Source organism: Schistocerca cancellata, chromosome 2 (assembly GCF_023864275.1).
Source record: "Schistocerca cancellata isolate TAMUIC-IGC-003103 chromosome 2, iqSchCanc2.1, whole genome shotgun sequence".
Lineage (NCBI taxonomy): Eukaryota > Metazoa > Arthropoda > Insecta > Orthoptera > Acrididae > Schistocerca > Schistocerca cancellata.
The window spans coordinates 206,206,353-206,226,596 of NC_064627.1; the positions used below are offsets into that span (position 1 = coordinate 206,206,353).

Sequence of the window (20,244 nt, forward strand, 5' to 3'; positions counted from 1 at the left end):
TAGACTAGTGATTGACATCAAATTTTTGTTTGTCAGCTGGTCCGCAGTCTGCGGAGAGAGTGTTAATTTCTTTCACTTGAGGCACCTCGCGAGCATAAAGTCGTCTATTAGGCTACTATGGTTAATCTCTCTCTTTGCTGCAGTTATTTACGTATCTTTTGCACTGACTCTCATGCATCATATTTAGTTCACTGACGCTTCTTGTTCACTAGTCTTCGTAACCTCAAGTCACTGTTGGCATTGTTCCACACCGTCTTAGACACAAGTGAACACTGTCTCTTAGACTTCCTAAAGCAGTAGAAGTACAGTAGTCATAGTATGTGTCTCCTTCTTTCCGTACATTAAGACTGATTTTGACCTTAGTTTGTACAGAATGTTCTCAATAAATTCTGGTGGTTTCTCGGTCCTGAATTTTGTGCTCATTATTTTCTGTGTGTTCGCAATCGGCAAATCTGCAAAACGTAACAGGCAATGCAGATATTGTAAAGTTTGATGTTTTAATAGGCGTCTTGCCTCCGAACGGTGGTGATTCCTTACTGATTCTTCTGTGTCTTTATGCAAGAGACAGTAGCTGCTTGTGGACTAGCATTTGACTAGTGCAGTTAAACGCGCTGTTTGCATTGTTGACCTTTCAGCTTAATTACACTTCAAACAATTGATAACCGTCATTGTGCCGACAGCCATAAGCTTGTAAGCGTGCGTAGCGTTAGTGTGTACGGTGTTGTCGTTTACTTGGTGATCCAGTATGACCTTCGACCCCTGACGACAAGGCATTGAGCGAATCAGGTAATGGTGTAAGAGAACTCTTGAGGACAGAGAGTAAATGCTGTTATGCCATTTTCTGCAGCAAGTAAGATCGGGAGTTGCAAGTTGGCCGATATGTTATTATGTATCGGTCGCTGCATCAGTTAATTTGAAACATCGCAATGGTCGTTGTAATTAAAGCCTAACTTCGCCATCAGAGCCATGTTCTGAACGTAGGTATATCGCATCTGACATGTGCCCATATTTCTGGAAACACTAGCGGGTTCTCCGTGCAGTGCTAATCCCTTCATGGCACTCACCCGTCTCACCCACCTCCAGTGGAGCTGAGAGCACTGGTTCTCCCATTGTCTCTTCACAACAACGAGAAACGGGAGAGAGCGTATACCTTAACGTCCAGTCGCTTTTAGTCGACGAATCTTTCCCAAGAAATACACCGATGAGACAATACTATTGCCGCTTGGTGGCGTTGCAAGCACATGACGCGGTAAGAAAAGTACCGGCTGGTTATAGTGCAGCTACTGACGGAGGTACAGTGTGAACTCTAAATGTCGAATGGCAGCGAGACTTGGTAGATATGCTAACGCGTCAGTGTGGAAACGATTTGCGCTCGAAAAAAATTAGTTCCAGTTCTAGCCACGAGGTGCAAATCTGGCGCTGTACAGCATCTCGTCGACGACCCCGGTGCTCATACTGAAAAAAACTGTGTAAGCGACAGTTAATAATAAAATCAACGTTATGCCTTTGTCGCCTGCTTGATCTTTCCTGCCCACATTCCGTTCCTAATCCATTACATATGGACAAGTTTCTCTACCTCTTTCTTTTATTCTCAGGACCTCTGTGAATAGGTGCACTTTAATTATAACCACCTGGTACATAAGCTGAACAGAGACGACTGGGGAACCGTTTTAGCGACGAAATGGAAGCAAATGCGGGAAATCCATTGACGTAAGTGACTTTGACAAAGGTCAGATTTTTATGGCCCAGCGTCTGCGAACGAGCGTCCCGTAAACGGAGGAGCTGGTCGTCTGTTCACGAGCTACTATCGCGAGCATGCGTGGAAAGTTATTGAAGGAGTAGACGACACGCTTCATCACAGGCTGGTGTCGTAGTTACAACTGGCTGCGAGAAAGACAACGAAACCGCACTGTCTTTTTTTTCATTACAGCGTAGCACCGAACGTTCTTTCTCACAGTCGATTGTTGTTTAAAAAAGTATATTACTTTCTGAATGTTCGTTGGATTACGGTATAAAATTTCGAAATCGATCAAGAAATTCGGTGATTTTTTTGTCGACAGGCTAAGTCTGTCCAAATGGTTTCTAGAATATCGTATAAAAATTGAAGTAAATTTATCAGGAGCCTTCAGAATGTTTCGGTAACGACATTAAACAACGATTTGTCTTTATATAGTGGTGTAGATTACATAGCTGCTATAGAACTAAAACCAGATTATTACCAAATGACGGAAAAAACAAGTCATACACGGATACAAAAGAATACCAGTTAACAATTTGTGCCACATATTATTAAACAGCACCTTCAGCCAGTTGAAAATGAGGAATTTTTTAAGGCATAGCGAACATATCAAAGTTTCTACCTTCAACTGAAATTTAGTCATTAGTTTACGAGTATCTGTTGAAAATAACTTTCGTTGTGATCTTCAGTTCGATGATTGGTTTGATGCAACTTTGTACGCTCGTCCATCCTGTGCAAGCCTTTTCATTCCTACTAACTATTGCTAGCTACATCCACATCAGACCTGTTCAGTGTACTCAAACCCTGGTCTGCCTCTTCAAATTTTACCCCTAAACTTCAGTCCATTGCCAAATCGACCATTCTATTATGCCTCAGGATATGTCGTATCACCCGATCGCTTCTCTTAATCGTGTCATAACGTAAATAACTAAATGTAAGAAACTTAGTATTCCGGAATCATTTTTACGTGCATCTTATTTGCTTCATCGTCCAGTAATAATTTATTTATAATATGGAGTGTGACAGCGCAGATATTTCTACAAAATAATTGCGTTGTTTGAATTTTCCACAGCATTTCTTGTTGGTACAGTTGTCACTTGCATGTCGACAGGCGAAATTTGATCTTTGTGTGCCCACGTCTGTAGTAAAAGGACGACTTCTCCAGAAATCCTCTTACACAGATTGCAGATTCACACATTCTGCGTACGCTCCCTATTTATGCTGGCACACCTAAAGCCAGCTTACGAGAAACCTCCCCTTAGCTGGGCTGTAGGCATCAAAGACTAGGCTCACGCCCAGGAAATCCCGTGCGCTTAAGCGCTGCGGCCAGCTGCTTCTCCGGACATTGCCTCGGCTGCTTGTCAGCGCTACCAGTAAGGCCCGCCCCAATTTCCGCATGCAGTGCTCGAGCTTCCGCTCTATACAAACTCCTATCATATACAGGGCGTCCACATAAAACCTCGATATCCAAATGCAATTTTGAAAAACTATGAGACGTATGCGGATGGTTAATTAATATACTTCTACTTCGACTCCATTTGTATCCTGTAAAATGTCAAAACGATACTCTGTTTCAATCCATGCGCGCACAAGCATGTCTGGGATGATGGAGTCCATTGAAATCGATGGTGGCCATTGCAATCAGAGCTCTTCTGCGGGGATGCTAACGTTACGTACAGGCGAGGCACACATTGTCTTACACACAACTTCACAGGAAGAAACCCAGAAGCGTTGTGTCAGGAGATTGCAGTGGCCTCTTGGTTGGTTCATCACGTCCTATTTATTGTTATATAAACTTTCGTTCCACTTGGGAGAAAGGATGCGTCGTCAGAGAGAAAAATTTCCTTGATGGCTGGGTTTTTGCCCGATCCGATCCAGCATCTCAATAGCAAACTCTTGGCGAAGCTGCCAAATCGTTTCGCTTCCAGTGCTAGCACAATTTAAACTTCGTGGGCGTGTAGGCGAAATCGTTTATGCAGCATCTTGTGAACTGTCGAGGAAGGAATGTTTAGCTTCGTGATGCTCGGAGAACTGATTTTGGTGGTCTACTTTGGAAGCTCACTCAAATCTGTTGTACCACTTTATCAGATCCGCGTTTTCTGCCAGAACCTGTAATGTCTGTTTACGTCCTAGTGGCTAGGAGTTTGTCATACCAAGCCTTAACGTCCGGTGGCTCCCTTCGAAATCCACGTGGGAAATTCCTTGGACAGCAGTGGGTGGTTTCGTTTCCGCATACCACACCACGCATTGGGCTCTTTCTTGAGGTGTAGTTATTTCTGGTAGGTATTTAGCACCTGAAACAAAACAAAAGGAATCGTTCAGAGAAAAAAATCTACCAATATTTTTAGTACATGATAAGAGTACCTATGTCTTATAATTCATTTTTTAAAGTGCATTTGGAAATGAAGTTGGTTTCATGTAGAGACACAGTCATCCATCCTGTCTACACTCTTTGCTACGCGGAAGGAGACGGATCTGACATAATTAGAGATAGGTACAGTAGGACGCTCGTATAAGTATGGCAGCGGAGGTCGGATGCTTGTGAGATATAAACTGAAGTAAGCGACGATCTCTATTTTGTTCTCTACTGGAAGGGAACTGAGAACAGCTCGGGCAATGTTTCGTCGCATTGTTGAAACTTCACCGAGATCATGAAGATGAGTCACCGCTACCGGCCTTGACACGTCCTCCCTGTAACGGTTGTTGTCCAAATCAACGGTTGTGCGAACCGGTGATGATAATGTTCCTCACACGTGACTCTTCATAGTACCTCGCAAGGTGCGGGTGCGTGTGACGATGTATGCAATGTGGCAACTTTCGTTCACCTGAAAACTCCACACACGGGTACTAACATTGTGATGCTAGCTCGTGGAGTTTGAAAAGACGCAGTGCCACTACTGTGTTGTTGGGTGCACCGCTGTCAGCGCGCCTTCCTCTGCTGCTGCGTCGAGGGAAGCCGTAACAATATTGTCGCCGTGCTGCCAGTCAGTCCCTGGTGCTGCAGAGTCGTCGCATTGCCCGTGTGGTTGGTTACCTGTCCTGCTGCAAGCAGACCAATTTTCACAACTGTGACAATAATGTCAGCTCCATCTTCTTCTGTGACGTAACATTGTTAAACGTTTTACGTACTTGATTGCACTTAACCCAAGAAATAGTAATATACGCTACGATTAATCTGACCCTGGAGTTTTTTTGTTTGTTACTGCGCGTGCGCCACTGCATAAACAGAACCCGTTTCTACCAGTGTAAATTCAGTTTCGAATGAGGTCTAGTAGAGGACGGACGGTGGAGGTTCGGAGGGTGTCCGAAAAGTCTTTCCCTGATTACATAAATTGATAACTCAGCTCAGGCTAGAACTATGATACAAATATGAAACTGGTGTCTAATTGTTTACAAACTATCAAGGTTTTTTCCACACATCAGTAAACTTCCACATGAGCACCCTTGGTAGTACGTAGGACATCTAGGCGATATTCAATTTCCGTCCACACATTAGCCAACATCACAGGAGAGATCGATTCAGCGACTGTGGTTATCCGTTGCCGCAGGGTTTCAAGATCTGGTACACGTGTTCGGTAGACCTCGTCCTTGACATAACCACATAAAAAGAAGTCTAATGAGGTTATGTCAGGAGAGCGTGGAGGCCAAACCGTTGGCCCATCACGACCAATCCATCGCCTAGGAAAGGTCATATCGAGATAGGCACGGACGTCCAAACCCCAATGAGGCGGTACACCGTCTTGCTGAAACAAGACATCGGAGTGATACTGAAGCAGCTGAGGAACAACATACAGTTGCAACATGTCCAGATACATTGCAAATGTGACGGTAGCCTCAGCGAAGAAGAATGGCCCGATAATTCGATCGTGCAATAGCTCGCACCAAACATTCACCTTTGGACTGCCTCTGGTGCACTCCATGACCTCGCCAGGAGGTTGTGAACCCCAAATGCGCACATTATGGCGATTCAATACTCCACTGGCAAAAAAGGTCGCTTTGAGATAACCGTCATCGTCCTCAATACGTGATAGCATTTCGACCGCAAAGTCATATCGACGTGTACTGTCATTAGGCAACAAGGCCTGAACGATTTGCACTTTGTATGCACGAAACAATAAACGTTTGTGTAAAATGTCATGGAGAGAGCTTTTTGGCATCTGTAATTCACATGAGGCCCTGCACACCGATTTCTTCGGACTTCGCAGAAAAGACTGCCTTACAGCTTCCACCGTCTGCTGAGGTTCTTGGTCGACCAGACCTCGGAAGGTCAGCAACCCATCCTGTGTTCTTGAACTTCTCATACCAGGCTTTAATGCTCTTGACATCAGGTGGATTCCTTCCAAGTGTTGTCTGGAAGTGTGTCTGCACTGAGGTTGGTGATCGTGTCTCACGGTACCACAGGACACACTGTGCCTTCTCCTGATTGGTTAACATGGCTTCTTGGGCACTGCACCTCATCCACTACTTACGCACTGCGAACCTGAAACAGAAAAAAAACTTTGATAGTTGTAAACAATTCGACACAAGTTTCATAGTTGTATTTTACTTCTAGCCTGAGTAGTTATCAATTTATGTAATCAGGGAAAGTCTTTTCGAACACCCTGTATTTTTTGAAGGGTCGCTCTGACTCTGTACTCCAGATTGTGTAATTGTTCTAGCGCTGAGTGTGAAGTACATTTATGTGAAAATGGCACGTCGAAATGACATGTTACTAACGGATGTTACGGGAGTTGGAAGAATTCAGTCGTGAAAGTGACGCAAACGGCTTTACTGATGAACATGAATCTGAAGCTGATACTCCTGCGGCATTTACGGACAGAGTTTCTGATCAGTCCGCCGAATCTTCAGACTACGACGAAGAAATTACAGTCGTTCACTGTAAGAATGATCATTGTTGAAACAAAGCGTCCCTAGTAAAGGCCGGCCAATTGCCGGTAACATTGTAGTCAATGTTCCAAGAGTGTGGAAATAATGAATGTGAATGGATTTATAACCAATTGAAAACACTTCAAAATACATTGATAAATGTGCATTTTATTAAATGAATAGCATTTTCATCTAATGAAGCTGCAAATAGTCTTCAGCTCCAGATTTTTATAATTGAAAGGCGTCCATGACTGTTTTTACTTAGTCTCCAATTTGGATGCACTAATACCCATATTGGTTGAAAAACAACATGCCAGAGGTGAAACAAAAAGTGTTTAGTATATCAGACTGCAATTTCATTATTAAATATTCTATATTCAGGCGATTTCTCCAGCAGATAATTGAGGGGTCACTGTGGCAGTAGGGTAGTTTGAGCTCGAAATCGGTCTTTCAAATGGAAAATTGACAACTGGAGCTGCTGCTGCTATCACTATATGTGATCACGCTTAGCCCGCATCTTCGTGGGGTTGGATGCATGAGAATATTCGGTGAAAGCCAGTGGAATTATAGTCCTGTTTAAATTAGTTGGCGTTTGACAGCGAGCGGTATGGACTGCTCTCACCAGCAACACACCAGAGGGGCCCTAGTACTTCCTGTTCCCGCTGTGTGGCCACTTCAGCTGTGTAAAACATTGTGTGCCCGCAGTTCCGAAGTAGGGAACTTCTCCAAACGCGAAAGTTTGACGGTTTTGCAATAAACAAACATATTTACCGTCCCCATGAAAATTAAGAATATATTTTTGACGCGCTTAGTGGCATAACTTCATTTGCAGGAGATACTTTAAAGCGATTTTCTATCGCTGCGGGGGACAGTGCGCTGCGGTGACTGCCTGCAGACAGTACTTGTTCGCACCTTAAACGAGAGATGCTAACTAATTTAAATCAGACAATATATACCATTCCTTACAAGGAAGATGTTCCAGATCCTTGAGAGATGATGGGGGAGGTTGTGACAATACCTATAATCTCGACAGTGTTCAAATCTGATGAATGTGAACATCAGCAAAGGTGTGATATTTCATCCTCAGTCTCATGAGACCAATCGTCGACGCTTCCACCCGTGTAAGTGAGAACATTATCACCCCTGAGGATGCGATTATTTGTTGAGGGCGGTGCCTAAATCGCTAAATGAAGACGTCCACTTAAAATTCGTCCATTGACCTCGCTAGCTACCGATCTTACCATCCTAAACGCGGTACAGATTGAAAACAATCTGTGACCGTTCTTCAGGTGTTCGTGTACAAATAGCCTGTGCGGCTTGGCGGCTCAGTTGATGCTGGCCAGGCTACAGACCCAGATGCCCTGAATTCGATACTCGGGCGGCAAATATTTTTTTTTTTTTTGGTCTCATGTCGCTTTGTTCATATCTGGCATTCATTTATTAACCTGAAAAATGCCAAGTTGCTGTTTCGACTGAAGTTAAAACTAGGTAATTCATTTCTAAGATCGGAGGAAGGCAACGACATACCACTTCAACAGGATCATGACTACTAAAGCACTGTTGTGTTGAAATCACTCTTCTTGTTATACCATGTTGTGGGAAAAAGTGACAAGACTGAAACCACGTCTTTTCAGACGAGTACCATCTGCTTACAGGATCATAATGGACGAGCCCCTGTCTCTAGTTCAAAATAGAACGAAAGTTGTTAGAATGCAGTCGCCATCGTCATTTAGGCACAGCACCTGGCCTGTCATTAAGATGTGCCATTGGGTACACAAAACTATCACTTCTGGTTCGCATAGCCAGTTACCTGGACAACAGATGTTACAATTGTGTCGTGTCAACCCCGGTGGCTTTGTTCTATATTAGAGGCCTTCTTAACGTTCTCTTTCAACAAATTGACGCAGAACCGCACGTTTTTCGTGCCGTCTTGACCTCCCGGGGATGCAGATGGTGTATGCTGTTGTCCTGGCCAGCTTGTTCTCCTAATCTCTCATTCTTCGGAAACATTTTGTCAGGAATTAGCGAGAGGGTGACACGCCACAACTCGACAGCGCTACGGTTGATGAACTCTGGCGCCGAGCTGAAGCAGACGGAATGCCGTACACGTATCTGTCATCTGAGCTCGGTTGACTGGGTTCCCAGCCGGGTTTAAGATGCATTGTTGGCGCCAAAAATTTCACCTTATGTCCACCCCCAAATCACTTGTAAATTATGACATTGTATTCTCCCTAGTACGCTGCATACACACAGTAAGTAAAATTTCGTTATTTGTTATATATCTTAGTGTTGCACATTGTCATTTGCAATCATATGCGAAGATGATAGGGAACCTTATCATGCATTATGTAATTTTGTTAAACGATTACGTATACATTGTATTTGATTCATCGAGTTCGAAGGAACTGTGTAATAAATTACAGAACTTAGAATATGTTAGTAAAGATTTACAAATAGAACAGAAAGACAACTTAAAATAGTCCATTATGCAAACGGCTGATCCAGTTTCGTGGACACTACTCTCTAGACGCAAATTGACCTCGTAGTCTCTTCAGTGACATTGTTCATTGTACTAGAGCTAATGACAGGCTCTGTGTCAATCAGTGAGTTTATTTTTCATCCATAACTGTGTTCAGGAGTCGAAGTTTTCCCCTGTACTCCGTACGATCCCTTCTGGCAGTTTTGCGACTGTTGCGAAGAGTGCGGCGCCGACAATTTGCCTTTTACTTACAAGATGGTAAATCGACACTCACCACGACGATCATACATCTTATGTCGGAAATTTTTTTGGAAATTTGTGGTAAGTTGCTATGGGATTAAACTACTGAGGTCATCGGTCCCAAGCCTTACACACTACTTAAACTAACTTACGCTATGGACAACACACACATCCATGCCCTAGGGAGGACTCGAACCTTAGACGGGGGCAGCCGCGCGAACCGTCATAAGGCATCTAGACAGCGCGGCTATCTCGCGCTACGTTAAGTCGGCTCGCAGTAAATACAGAAATTTTAATTCGGAGCAATTAGGTTTCGAGCCAGCAACAGTGGGAATCAAGCGACCTTACAAATAAAATAAAAATGCCAGTGATACTTTTTAGTAATACATTAGCAGTCGAGGCCGCGTTAAGCTTTTCCTTTTCGATTTTTAAGAACAGGTCTCATGATATCTAACAGACGGAAACCGGTAACGTGCGGGGGGGGGGGGGGGGGGAGTGAGTGAGTCTTTGACGTTGTGTATATTTGCATTATGTTGTTGTGCTTTGTGGTCTCCGTTTCCGAAGACTGAAGCTTCTTTGCAGTATGCATAAGTTATAATACAGTAACTGGAAATGAGAAGTATTCAGCTCTTCAAGTTAGTCCATCCTACGCAGGCCTCTTCATTCATCTCTGATTACCTACTGCAACCTACATCCATTTGAACCTATTTATTAATTCGAGCAATTTTAACACCCCCCTCTCCCCACACACACACTTCCATACATTATCAAACTGACGATTCCTGGATCACGGTGTGTACTATGAATCGATCCTTTCTTTTAGTAAGTTATACCAAAATTTTTTGTTCCCAGTTCTGCACAGAACCTCCTTATTAGTTACTCGATCTACCCATACATTCTTCAGCATCCTTCTGGAGCACTACATGTATAAAGATTGTTTGCAGTATACTTAAGTTTAACACAATAATTGGAAATGAGAAGAATGGCCAGATTAGAGATTAGATTAGTACTTGTTCCATAGATCATGAATACGACACTTCGTAATGATGTGGAACGTGTCAGGTTAATAAAAGGTGTCTATACAAGATATTACATTACACAAAATATTACATGACACTTAATATTTTTTTTTTTTGTGGGGTTGGGGAAATTACCCACTTACTTATCCAAAAATTCATCTAATGAGTAGAAGGAGTTACCATTAAGAAATTCTTTTAATTTCCTTTTAAATGCTATTGTATTGTCTAACCCTGTACGCTTCATATGCACATTGGTACCGCCATTATGTGCCGGAAGGTGCGTAAGGGGGACACTGCTCTGTGTTTCTATAGCATTGCGTAATGTATAACGTGGTCTTCAGGTCGTGTTGAATGAGTAAGAAAACTGCCTTGCCTGTAAACGTTACCTTCATTCCGCGCATGATGCAAGTGTAACGTGACCACGGAATGGTTGGAGGCTTACACGGAGCTGCTGTCGTAGATGGTGTAGGTGTCTGGCTCCCTTCTGTCATCATTAGACGGCCAGGAAAGGGCGACACACGGCGGTGTCGCCCCACCTGACATCCGATCAGGCAAGACGGGTCAATCAGGCGCCGACCAAATTGGAAGACTACCGAAAGGGGCGCCAGCCCTCCCCCCTATTCCCCCCCCCCCTCTTTCTCTCTCTCTCGCGCACGCGTTAGTGATATAAAACCATGAAACAACATTTACTCTGATTTCAAACATTATTTATTGTCTTGTATACCCAATCCAACATGGCCCTGAAACAGCGTCTTTTCCTTAAGATGGCATTTGGCTGTCAGATAACTTCCAACGAAGGTCGACCTTCAACTGATCGCACTAACTGGCGGAAGTTTCGTCATTTTACTCTAATAATCATTTTTGTTGAGCGGAAAAGCGCCCGCCACTGCTGATTTTGTAAAACACACACACTCACTCAGTCTGCTGATGCTGACCCATTGGTCAAGAATGAACTTCAAAACGTTAACGTAGCCCAAACAGTTCACAATTCAGATTTTATCTTTTGTATTACACTCAAAATTGAAAACAAGTACTTGCAAGTAATCAGCAGAAGTATACTACAGCAGGAAACATTTCGTTGAAAAATTTATAGTTGCTCAGTTGGAGGTGTCCATTATTGATAATCTGCTTAACACAATGTATTCCGCCGTTGTAGAAAGTATTCGAGTGAATTTCTTGGAGTTGCGTTGCCTTCTTAGGCCTTAATAAATAAATTCGTAACAGCCATTTCTCTTTCCCGACGTTCGCCGCCGAAACGTTAAATTGTTCTAACCGCAGTCCGTTAAGTAATATTACGACAAATTAAACAACTTAAAGTAATATTGGAATACACTTCATGGCCAAGGAATACACTGTAAATATGTTTTCAAATAACAGTTTTGTCAATTTCAGTATTTTTCTGTGCAAAATTTCGTAAAATAACTTTCTTCAATAGTTACCATACAAATACGCAAATTGTTTCTAAGCTGCTTAGTTATTTTAACTGCCACCATTTACAGAGGCTTCAATGCAATAGTCTCATTATTTGGTGCCTCTAATTATCTTATGAACCACAAGATGTGTGCTCAACATGCGCCGTGTCGTCGCCACGGAGCGGACTGCGTGCGGAGAGGGGTGGATGGGGGAGCGTGCGTGTATCTACGCATCGTGCTACTGAAGTAGCTATACATTATACAATTTATACATTGTGCAACGGATTTAGTACTTTACTTTTTTTAAAAAAAAAATACCTTTTCCCTGCTTCACCCTCTTAGGGAACTATTTTTTTTATTTACTTTGTAAAGTAGCCTTTTTTCGCTTTCACGGTTGAAGTTACCTCCACACTATATTTCTTGAAAATCAGTTCCTCCGTTTGGTTGTGAAAACGTAACAGAATTACTTTCGCCTTCAATAATATTAGCGCTGAAGTATAGATTAAACACGTTGAGGACTGTGTAACCATTGCATTGAATCGTATAACGTGGAAGTTCAAAGCTCATAAAAGGAAATAGCGTTTTTAAAGAGTAAATTTGTTTCGCTAATTCATGTTGTATTCGGTACACCTTGTCACCGACTTGAAAAAAACTAGTAGGGCCATCTGTTTGTTCTTTGATTTACCACTCTCTGAGGATCGTGTCACTGAGGTAAACATCCGAACTATTAAGCTGAGCTGACGATTTCAGATAAAATTTTAATTTACGACATCACCTTCGTAAGAAAAGATCGCTGGCTTATTCTATGACACTATACCCCTTTCCTGGAAGATTACTGACTTCTAATTATTTTCTCGTCTAATTAATGTTATGTTGTGGCGAAGTAACTAAAGCGCTTACCTCCACCAACAGTGCTATGCGTGGTGTACAAACCAATCTTGAGTGCTGCTTCACTTTTACATTTAAAATGCTACAAGTGATCCATATCGAAAATAAACTTTCTTAGAGGAATATTATTTATCTGTTTCAAAATCTCTCTGTTACATTATTTCTTTACATTAAAGAGGAGGTCACTAAATGAAGATATTGTTCATCTTTCTGTGTAGAGACTAACATCTGTCAAATGTCGCATAATTTTTCTATGAGGAAATGATGGTAAATTACGTCAGTGGTAGTACAAAAATAGCAAATTATTTGAAAGAAGCAGAAGCCACCACTATTTAAGGAGATGTTGGGTCAAAATAATGTATTCATTGATGTTTATAGCTGTCTGAAATTTTTACGCCCATGATTTATTTATTTATTTATTTATTTGAGATACATATTCCATAGATCCAGTATGGCATGATTATGCATGGATGTGGAATGAGTCAAAGCAGATACAATATAAATACACTCCTGGAAATTGAAATAAGAACACCGTGAATTCATTGTCCCAGGAAGGGGAAACTTTATTGACGCATTCCTGGGGTCAGATACATCACATGATCACACTGACAGAACCACAGGCACATAGACACAGGCAACAGAGCATGCACAATGTCGGCACTAGTACAGTGTATATCCACCTTTCGCAGCAATGCAGGCTGCTATTCTCCCATGGAGACGATCGTAGAGATGCTGGATGTAGTCCTGTGGAACAGCTTGCCATGCCATTTCCACCTGGCGCCTCAGTTGGACCAGCGTTCGTGCTGGACGTGCAGACCGCGTGAGACGACGCTTCATCCAGTCCCAAACATGCTCAATGGGGGACAGATCCGGAGATCTTGCTGGCCAGGGTAGTTGACTTACACCTTCTAGAGCAAGTTGGGTGGCACGGGATACATGCGAACGTGCATTGTCCTGTTGGAACAGCAAGTTCCCTTGCCGGTCTAGGAATGGTAGAACGATGGGTTCGATGACGGTTTGGATGTACCGTGCACTATTCAGTGTCCCCTCAATGATCACCAGTGGTGTACTGCCAGTGTAGGAGATCGCTCCCCACACCATGAAGCCGGGTGTTGGCCCTGTGTGCCTCGGTCGTATGCAGTCCTGATTGTGGCGCTCACCTGCACGGCGCCAAACACGCATACGACCATCATTGGCACCAAGGCAGAAGCGACTCTCATCGCTGAAGACGACACGTCTCCATTCGTCCCTCCATTCACGCCTGTCGCGACACCACTGGAGGCGGGCTGCACGATGTTGGGGTGTGAGCGGAAGACGGCCTAACGGTGTGCGGGACCGTAGCCCAGCTTCATGGAGACGGTTGCGAATGGTCCTTGCCGATACCCCAGGAGCAACAGTGTCCCTAATTTGCTGGGAAGTGGCGGTGCGGTCCCCTACGGCACTGCGTAGGATCCTACGGTCTTGGTGTGCATCCGTGCGTCGCTGCGGTCCGGTCCCAGGTCGACGGGCACGTGCACCTTCCGCCGACCACTGGCGACAACATTGATGTACTGTGGAGACCTCATGCCCCACGTGTTGAGCAATTCGGCGGTACGTCCACCCGGCCTCCCGCGTGCCCACTATACGCCCTCGCTCAAAGTCCGTCAACTGCACATACGGTTCACGTCCACGCTGTCGCGGCATGCTACCAGTGTTAAAGACTGCGATGGAGCTCCGTATGCCACGGCAAACTGGCTGACACTGATGGCGGCAGTGCACAAATGCTGCGCAGCTAGCGCCATTCGACGGCCAACACCGCGGTTCCTGGTGTGTCCGCTGTGCCGTGCGTGTGATCATTGCTTGTACAGCCCTCTCGCAGTGTCCGGAGCAAGTATGGTGGGTCTGACACACCGGTGTCAATGTGTTCTTTTTTCTATTTCCAGGAGTGTATCATACAGTACAATACACACTGGTGTACTTGAATGATATCAGTTTGCCACACTGGGATTAAACCATCCTTTTATTTTATATCGTTCACTTGTGAATAAAATTCAGAGAAGTGAGCAGCTAGGATTTTTTGTCCTGCTAGTTCTGCTCTTGTGAACTACTGTTTCACAGAAATAGTAACACTAAGTTAAATGCAGTGTTTTCACCTTTTCCAGACAGAGTCGCCCAGGCGCATCTGGTAGCTGTGCAGTGAAGTGTGCTGGTCTCCACGCATGCCGTTCCTCGGCTCCAATATGTCCTCAAGGCTCTCCTCCATGTTTTACACTGTGGAGGTTGGCGATACCAAGTTTACTATCCTCAAACGTTACCAAAATCTGAAGCCCATTGGATCTGGAGCACAGGGTATAGTTTGGTAAGTACACTTAAAGTACTTCTATCCTGTCTCTCATAACCTGTTTGTAGTAGTAGTAGTAGTAGTAGTAGTAGTAGTAGTAGTTGATGATGATGATGATGATGATGATGATGATGATGATGATGATGGTGTAAAAGAAACAAAATTTATGCCAAGTTATATGCATTTAACAAATTTCGTCCAAAGCTGTTCAAATAGGTGCAGACATTTTCAGTAGATACTTTTTATGAAGTGTTTCATTATTCAGAATTATGTTTACTGGTAACTATGATTTTATACACTTTCTGTGAAAGTGTCTTCCTGAGCATGTAACTGCAGCTTTTGTTATTGACTTTTATGTGAACCAGTGAATTTCCTGTCCCATTGTAATTTGTTTAGTAAGCATACTGGTATGTTTTTTCCCACTTTTCTACGTGACTTCAATACATGTTATGTGGTTGAGTCTGTGTAACCCAAGTCGGTCATTTTTCTCCGTCGACAGAATATCATTTTCATTGAAACAAACCTGTGTTTCATTCTATGAGGTTTCAGGATTGCAGCCCTAATCATGTTAACTTCTTGCCACAATATTTTGGCTGGCAACCGTCCAGCCATCTTCAGGTGAGTGTCCTCCATTGTTCAGTAGCGGACACTTACCTGAAGATGGCTCGACGGTTGCCAGCCGAAATATTGTGGCAGAAGTCAGCATGATGCGGCTGCAGTCCCAAAACCTAATAGAATATTCAGTAAACTGTGAAAACTTAAAGAATCACAAACCTGTATTTGTTATGGCCTTCTGTCAGACTGGAAGTTTCATGTTGTCTTTATATTATAAATATCTTTCTCGTGCTTTACACAGTGCTACAATTTTCTTTCCTTTGCTTTTCAAACCATATTCAACAGTATTTCAGATACATGCAGAAGAAATTGCCTGAGTACAAGTGACACTTGCAAAGCACTCCAGCTCAGGTTTTTTTTGTAGGGGCTTCTTGGATTAAGCTACATCTCTGTTCTTTTCTCTCTACCATTGTACAATAATGTATGATATGAAAAACACTTTCTGTAGTTTGTGCATGTGTTTATGTGCTACTCAAGAAAAAGCAGAGAGATTCTGAAAAAAAGGTTACCGCATCTGAAGAGAGGAGGAGGAGGAATAGGGAGTAAAATTTTAGTAATATTCTAAGATTGGGGTGTTTCATTATGGACTTGCTGTATTTCTTTGTAATTTGGATAATGTGAAATGGCTGTCAAAACGTGATGCTGTTGAAAGTTCATTATTTTATCCATAGAGAGGTGTTTAATATTTCTAAAGAAACTTTTATTGAAGGTATAACTTTGTAGTTCTGTCTTGCTTGTCAAAGAGTCTGTATCCAGGGTGGACATAAACTTCTGTCAACTATCAGATTCACTTCTTGGTGTAACTGAGTGTTAAGAGAGAACTTCTGTTCACTAATAGGTGTGCTATCTAATTATATTGTTACCATTGGAGCAAACTTTAAGCATTCAACAAATATTTGTGATAACTACAGTTTCGTAAGTGGTGGTTATTGCAAGACATTCTGCGAAGTGTTCTCAAAATTTACTTCAAACACACAGTTTGGAGGAATGCTCAGGGCAGTAATGTGTTAGATGTAATTGCAACTAACATAAGTGACCTCTTTGAGAACGTTTAGACTGAATCTAGCACAGTGACTACGAGACAGTTGTAGCACCAATGAGAACAAAAGTAAAAAGAGCATCTGAAACAAACAGGAGGATTTACATGTTCCATAAGCTAAATCAAGAGGCAGTAGTTCATATCTCAGAGAGGAACTTGAAATGGTTCATCCTGGACACAAGTTTAGAAGCATAGTTGACCAAGTATTCAATACACAGTAGAACAGCTTACAATGGGGGAGTCCTTTCATGATATATGGCCTCTGAAAAGAAACTTATAAAAAGGGCAGCGACTTCTGCACAGTATGTGTAAAACAAGGCAAGAGGGCTACAGATAGAGAGATGTTGAATGAAACACATTTGGCTGTTGGGACGATCAGTGCAGGAAGTCTTCAATAACTACCATAGCAGAGTCATTTTGAAAGAGCTCTCAGAGAGCCTAAGAAAATTCTGGTGATACGTAAAGACAGTCTTCCACTGCAAACAAGACAGATATAGATATTAGCATCAGTGGCATAGGCCCAGTGGAAACCTCATTAGATTGTATACTGTTCTAACCACAAGAACACACAGACAGTGATGGACACAACACTTTATTACATCTATAAATAACTTTTTACAAGTTAGTCACAGAGTAGCTGCACTACTAATCCCAGTTGGGCTGTCAACATGTTATTGAGGGCAAGCCTGGCTGCACCTGAGTCTATAAGTGATTGACCAGCCTGTCGAGTGCATGATGGAGAGGCTGCACACCCAGCCATGAATGATTTCTAGCATCTGCCAACTTCAGTTGTACACCTCACAACTGTGCACCCAGATCTCTGGTTGTGGAATTCAGGCGGGTCACTACATCCCTTTCACCTTGGGGGTGGAAGGTCGCTAATTCCCCAGGCAAAGTGTGGACGGATCTGACATGGAGATGCCATCAATGTTCATGGAAACATTAGAGGCAAGAGAGGAGGAAAACTTCCAGTGACAGGAAACCTCAGAATATAGGTGAAAGTGGCTAGGACCAGGAGCCCTGAAGCCTTCCTTTCAGAGCACAAGACAACAGGACCAGAGACAGACAGTCCAAACTGGGATCCCTGAAAATGTCCGGCAGTGTTGTGGAAGCTGGAGGAGACTCCTTTGCAGGCTGAGGCTGCACAGGAGACATAAAACCAGAGAGAGACATGCCCACTTGATAGAGGCCTACCAGAGCTGCTGTCGGAGGCTGCAAAGTCATAGGCTCCTCGGGCAGAGGTGCTGATGCAGGTGGAAAAGGAGGCTGGAACATTGGCGGCGGATAGGGGGCACCCAGCGACCTGGGCCCCAGCAAAGGTGATGGAGTGGTCGGGCAGGGGAGGGGGGGGGGGGCAGATGTCCACCTGGATGCAGAGCCTGTTTTTGATAGTGCCAGACCTCTCAATCACCAGTTCGAACATGTAGTGGCCATTCTGTTGTATGATGACTGCCAGTAAACAACAGGTGCGCTGACAGAAATCATGTGTCCAGCTTGTCATCCCCACCAGAAAAGTGGCACAATGGAGCACAAAGGCAGGCGAGATCTTGGATGGAGGAGGCGGAGGCATGTCCACTTCTAGTGCTGTATGGGAACCAGTAGGAGTCATCTGGTCAACTAACAGAAAAAAACTGTACACCTTCTCAGTGTGGATATCCTGCAGATACTTTTTCATCTGAGTCTTAAAGGTGCAAACCATGTGCTTGGCTCCCTCATTAGATTGGGGATGAAAGGGAGGGGAGCAAATATGATGAATGCCTGACCGCATACAGAAATCAGGTAAGGTCTGAGATAGAAACTGAGATCCGATGTCATAAATGAGAGAAACTGGGACATCTTCCACAGGAAACATTTTTGAGAGAGGCAGAATAGTGGCTTCGGTAGTGGCTGAGTAGCACCAGACCACATATGGAAACTGCTAAAACATGTCAACAACGATCAGCCAAAAAATATTCAGAAATGGACTCACAAAATCCACATGGATGTGTTCCCAGTGCTGAGTTGCTGGAGGCTGTGGGGAGAATGAAGCCTTGGAAGCTGCCTCTTGGCTAGCACTGGGGATATACAGCAACCAAATGCTCCAGCTTCTGGTCAATGCTGGGCCTGTACACATATCTGCAAGCCAAGGCTTTGATGCGAGAAAGACCCCAGCGACCCTCGTACAACAGCTGTAAGACCTTGCTCTGCAAACTCCAAGAAATAACCATCTTGAGAGCTGTGTTGTCTGTGGAGAAGAGGAGGACCCGTTTTAGGACTGAGAGACAATGGCACAAGACAAAGTAGTTATGAAGCAGATTGGAAGCATGGCCCGGAGGACTGGAAGGCCAATCCTGCTGGACAAGGTGGATTACCTGCTTCAGGATGACATTGCATTGGCAACTCTGGCACTAGTGATTGGAAACCCATCTTGGTCAAACTCGGGGTCGGAGCCAGCGGGCAACAAGAAGAAGGCGCCTGTGTTGGCATGGCGTCCGCAGCTCGTGGTCGTGCGGTAGTGTTCTCGCTTCCCACGCCCGGGTTCCCGGGTTCGATTCCCGGTGGGGTCAGGGATTTTCTCTGCCTCGTGATGACTGGGTGTTGTGTGATGGCCTTAGGTTAGTTAGGTTTAAGTAGTTCTAAGTTCTAGGGGACTGATGACCATAGATGTTAAGTCCCATAGTGCTCAGAGCCATTTTGTTTGCATGGTGCCCAGTGGGGAAAAAATGAGTGTGATATTTGTATTTGTAGAAGAACAAGGCTCATCGCTACAACGTGTGGGCTGCCTTATCAGGGATCCAGGCGGATGGGGTAGATAACAAAATTAATGACTTGTAGTGGAACTGGAATTTGTTGCTATACAGGAAAAAGTAAAATATGGTGACTACATACACAATGGCTAGAGCCTCCTGAGAGTAGTGGACCTGTGTTGAGCTGAGAGTTTTGGATGCAAAAGCCACTGGCTGCTCGGAGCTGTCTGCATTCCAACAGGCATGGACTGCCCCCACATCATATTGCAAATTATCTATAGCCAAAATCAGTGGTTTGTCAGGATCAAAAATAGCGAGACGTGATGCTGACTAGAGGTGTTTCTGCAGCATAGTGAAGGGCTGGTCCCACGCCAGAGACCAAACAAAGAAAGCACCCTTGCAGAGAAGGAAGTAGAGAGGGTGTGCAATAGTGGATGCCCCAGGAATGAACCAACAGTAATAGTCAATTTTACCCAAGAAAGCGTGCTATTCTTACAATGATGAATGACATGGCAGGTCCGTAATGGCCCTGACACCAGCTCTTCATGGGTCGGACACCCAGCTGTGAGGTGGTGTGACACAGATACTCAAGAGATGTTTGGAAAAATTTGGACTTCTGCAGACTGCAATGCACGCCCAGAGCCTGGAGTTCTTGAAAAAGGCCCCTGATATTGTGCAGCTGGTCACTTGTAGTATGTCCAGTAACAGCAATGTCCAGGTAGTTGAAACAGTGTGGAATAAGGGATGTGACCTGTTCCAGACAGTGCTGAAAAATTGTGGGGGCACTTGCCACCCCAAAACATCTACCATTGGTATTTTTACAGGCCAAAAGGCATATTAAGAACTGTGATATTCTTGGACCCCTCATCCAGGGGTAACTGGTGCTATGCTTCAGAAAGATA

The 20,244-nt window shown here is 43.9% G+C and overlaps 1 protein-coding gene across 6 annotated transcripts in view; it reads left to right on the top strand.

Annotated features, from left to right (window-relative positions):
* The window catches only part of LOC126161534 (stress-activated protein kinase JNK), a 566,777-nt gene that overhangs the window by 456,460 nt on the left and 90,073 nt on the right, over window positions 1–20,244 (top strand). For 5 of the 6 annotated variants that reach the window (XM_049917454.1, XM_049917457.1, XM_049917458.1 and 2 more), the window contains one exon: window positions 14,784–14,980. In XM_049917454.1, the coding sequence (XP_049773411.1) occupies window positions 14,841–14,980 (140 nt within the window). In that variant the 5' untranslated portion in view covers window positions 14,784–14,840. Of the gene's footprint in view, window positions 1–14,783; window positions 14,981–20,244 lie in introns of those variants that run through there. The other variant, XM_049917459.1, reaches the window with a different exon arrangement.